The sequence below is a fragment of the Echinops telfairi genome, unplaced genomic scaffold, assembly GCF_000313985.2.
Source record: "Echinops telfairi isolate 266 unplaced genomic scaffold, ASM31398v2 ScPeMD7_7424;HRSCAF=8462, whole genome shotgun sequence".
Taxonomy (NCBI): domain Eukaryota; kingdom Metazoa; phylum Chordata; class Mammalia; order Afrosoricida; family Tenrecidae; genus Echinops; species Echinops telfairi.
The window spans coordinates 25,089,194-25,093,168 of NW_022111324.1; the positions used below are offsets into that span (position 1 = coordinate 25,089,194).

Consider the following 3,975-nt stretch of genomic DNA (forward strand, 5'->3'; position numbering starts at 1 on the left):
TCCCCCGCATCCCGCGGTGTTTTTAAAAAGTCCTGATTTTTTGGAAAGAATGCATGACAAGCTAGGGTATATGGTTTTCGGCTGCCATGTGGCTATTTCGCCAGGATACGAGTTTTATCAATGCTGTCCCGCTTTATCAATGTTAAAATCTGGTCACCTTGTATAGGACAGAGTAGCACTATTCCTTTGGGTTTCTGAGGCTGTACATAGTTTCCAACAGTTTTATTGACATATGATCAGCAGTGGGAACCCACCAGCAGTCCGGGGAGAAAGACGGCTTTCTACTCCAGTAAACTGTTATGCTCTAGGAACCCACAGTGAGGTCGCTAGGAGTCAGCTTTGACTGGAAAGCAGATTTGGTTTGGGGTTATTCTACCTGGACAGGAGCTCAGGTGGCGGAGTGGATTACACTCTGGGTTAACCCAAAGGTCAGTAAATTGCACACACCTCTTGACGAGGGTTTCTGATCTGGTAAGGACTTAGAGCCTCAGAGGCTTTCTATGCCGGTGAAGATGTACAGGCTCAGAGACTCACAGGGCCAGTTCTTCCCGGCCTAGTGTCTCTGTTAGCCAGTGTTGATGGCAGTGGAAGTGGTACCCTGGAGGGGCGTGGGGGGGAGGATTTATAATGTTGATTGATGTTAACATAAAATGACCATGATGTCTATATAGTGAACCTAGACGCTGTGTCCACAATCCAATTTCTTAAAGGGCTTCCTCTAAAAAAGTTTTTTTTATTTTGTTATTTAAATTTTTTTTTTCGCTGACCCTACACTTGACCAAGCCCATGAAACCCTGTGGGGCAATCACCTCTGTCATAGAGGTTGGCTATATCCTTTCTCTCTCTCTCTCCTGTGAAAACAGGGAAACCAGGAGCCTCCTTCTTATTCAATTCCACAGAGATGTATTCAGCACCAATTCTCAGTCTGATACCGTGCCACTTTTTAGGGGGAAAAATGAGGCCAAACGCGATAGTTGAATGAGATGCATCCTTAAGTGATTAGAAAGTGACCGGGGTCCTGGTGATACAGGCAGAACTAGGACAGGAGGGCTCAGCAGAAGGTCGGATTGAGGTAGTTTATTTCTGAGTTTGCACCCTTGAGTGCGGACCTCTCAATTTGAGGAAGGGGCGGCTGCCCTACATTGACTGTTAGGAATTCCATCCAGGACCACCCCGGGAGAGCAGGGACGCTCTGGGGGATCTGGCACAGGGCTCCAGGAGGATCCTGGGCCGCAGCCGCCTGGGCACCACACCCTCCCCCGCCGGCCGACCAGGTGTGCGCCCTGCTTGCGCGGGGAGGGGGAGGGAGCGCTCCTGCGCTGTGTGTGTGTGTGTGTGTGTGTGTGTGTGTGTGTGTGTGTGTCTGCCTCCTGAGGGCTGGGCCTCCTTATTCACAGGTGAGTCACGGCCTGAAACGCAGCCTCTCTTCCTGTCCAGACTGACTCAGGTAGCAGAGGGGATAAAACCACCTGGCCCAGGAAAAGGCAGGCACAGCAGGGCGTGGAGGGCACCCAGCTGGCCACGAGTGCCTTGGCCGTGACCCTGCAGCGACACACCGAGGGACGGCAGCCCGGCTATGGCTGCGCTCTGGCGGCGCTGCTGTCTTTACTTCCTGCTGCTCCTGCCCGCGGCCTCGGCCACCTCCACCTTCCGGAGGCCAGGTGAGTCGGCTTCCAGAAAGAGCTTGCCTTTCTCCGCGGACGGCGATGGCTGGCCGCTCCTCCGAGGCTCTCACGAACCTCTTTAGAGCTCCTTCCTCCGGCTGGTATCTTCCGGGGTTTCTCCTCCAATCCTATCAACGGAGACTAATCTCATCCCTCACACCCCTATGCACTAGGATAATCAATTTGTCTGATTCAAAGGACGTGCATTCAATAGGTTGCTCCAAACCAGGAATTTACTTACTTTAGAAATGGTGCTTCTTGGTTTCTTTTGGACCCAGGTGTCCCTGGTGGACCAGCAATGTGTGGATAATACAGAAATGTCCCCGGGTGTGCTTTTTTAATTTTAAACAGGTATTTTGATGGGAGTGTTTTGGCGAAGGGCACAAAGATTCTGAACACACCTCTTCAATCATCCTCCTGGCATCCGGCTCTCCGTATGGAAAGGAGCCCTCGGGTGTTGCTTTTCCATAATGCTCTCTCCCACAGTATTGTCATCTACCCGGCATTCACTGAGCACCTATGTCCTATCTCACTTGATCTTCCGACGAGGTGTCCTGTGACGAGGTGTCCTGTCCCGAGGTGTGGACAAAACTTTCCTAGAGCCTAGCAACTGCTGACTGTGTGCGTGTCACTGCTATGACAACTCGTTACGGCGTTTTCCTTATCACTACGTTTTATGCATTATCCTGGTCTGTGTCATTACTCTGGCCTTTTATGTTTATACGGCTTTCCGCCCCTGATGGCATTTCAGTAGGTCCAAGGCCAAGCGTCATGTTCACACACATGGATATGTAAACATGAGATGCTCCATGCTCCCGGCATCACATCAGATGTTTCATTTGCTAGCAACCAGTCTGGAGGCTGTTGGCCTGGGCTGTATGTGCTTTAAAAGGCTCTGGTACAGCACTCCTCACCTGGCCCCCCCATTTCCTCCAACATAATTTTTGGATTAACTTCCAACCCATTATCTCTGTTTGTTGTTACTGGGGGCCAGCAAGTTGATTTCCAAATGCATAGCAATCCTATAGGATTGATTTCCAAACGCATAGCAGGATGGAACTGCTCCTTGGGGTTTCCTATGGAGCGAAGCTTTACAGAAGCAATAGCCAAATCTCTTCTCTGGCCAAGTGGCTGGGTGGGTTCAAACTGCTGACCTCTCAGTAGCTGAGTACTTAACCATGGAGCCACTAGGGCTCCTCTTTCCTGATGATCAGTAAAAACTCATGTATGAAAATGGTCACTTTGAGAGGGTTCCATTAGAGTTAGGATAAGTAGCCTTAACCTGGGTGTGGAAATAGTCTAACCATAAGAATAGTTTCTGAATTTTAGAATTCAAAGGGACTGATTTGTGCATCTACCCCAAGAATCCATTCTTCTTCTTTTTAATGAGAAAATGGAAGTGAATTTGCCAAGGAGCACATAGGCAGTTATGGGCAGAGAGAGGCCCGCTCGGTATTAGGCCCCAAGCCTCTTAGACCAGAGTTAGTTGTTTTGACAGCATTATGAAAATGACAAGGAGGAAAGGAACTTATTTATTTTTTATATTTTTATATGATGGCTACATATGGAAGCACGTTTCTACTCAGCCATTTTGTGGATGAGTTAGCACTGGGTAGCTAAAAGAACTGTTGCGGAATTACACCAATTGTTTAATAAAATTAGAGTCAAGATGGATTAATTCAGATCATCCACCTGGACCGTGAAATCAGAGGCAGTGCTCCGCTCATTCTCACCCGGTCTTCTTCCTCGGAGAAAGGCAGTTCGCTATCAGACTCCCTGGTCAACGGCTGCACTGGCTGCCTGGGCTTCAGAGGTGCCAGCGTGGGGCATGCATGCTTTTCCTTTCATGGCTTGCTGGGATGCGCTGGAAGCTGGACGGAAAGTTTGGTGCTTGTCACATCTCAAAGTGATCTGCCTCTGAAGGTCCCCAGGCTGCATGTCTGGGCACCTGAAAAATGACAGTTTCGTGGTTGCTCCCTTATAGGTAAAAGTATGGTCTCAGAGGTAGCTAAGACTTTGTGGGCTTTGTAAAAGTAACACATGCTTTACAGCAGCTTCACCAGCATTCAGATATTGGCGCATTCATTGGCTTGCTCCTTACAGGTGTCCTTTCAAGACCCTCAGCTGCTCTTAGCTATTGTCCATACCTTCTAGAGGAAGGAAGCTTGTGCAGCCTTTCAGGGTGGCTGAAAAGGATTAATTATTATTGCTGAATGCATTAAAAGGCCTGAAACCACATTTCTTAAAACAAAACAAAAAACAAGTTAATAGTACAAGTGTCCACCAATCTGACCAATCACTGCCATGGAGA

The 3,975-nt window shown here is 48.8% G+C and overlaps 1 protein-coding gene across 1 annotated transcript in view; it reads left to right on the plus strand.

Moving 5' to 3' along the window:
* The first annotated feature begins 1,537 nt into the window (after positions 1 to 1,537).
* The window catches only part of LAMC2 (laminin subunit gamma 2), a 73,832-nt gene continuing 71,394 nt past the window's right edge, over positions 1,538 to 3,975 (plus strand). Inside the window, exon 1 of the mRNA XM_004706788.2 lies at positions 1,538 to 1,661. Coding sequence (XP_004706845.1) covers positions 1,577 to 1,661 — 85 coding nt within the window. The 5' untranslated portion in view covers positions 1,538 to 1,576. The remainder of the gene's footprint in view (positions 1,662 to 3,975) is intronic.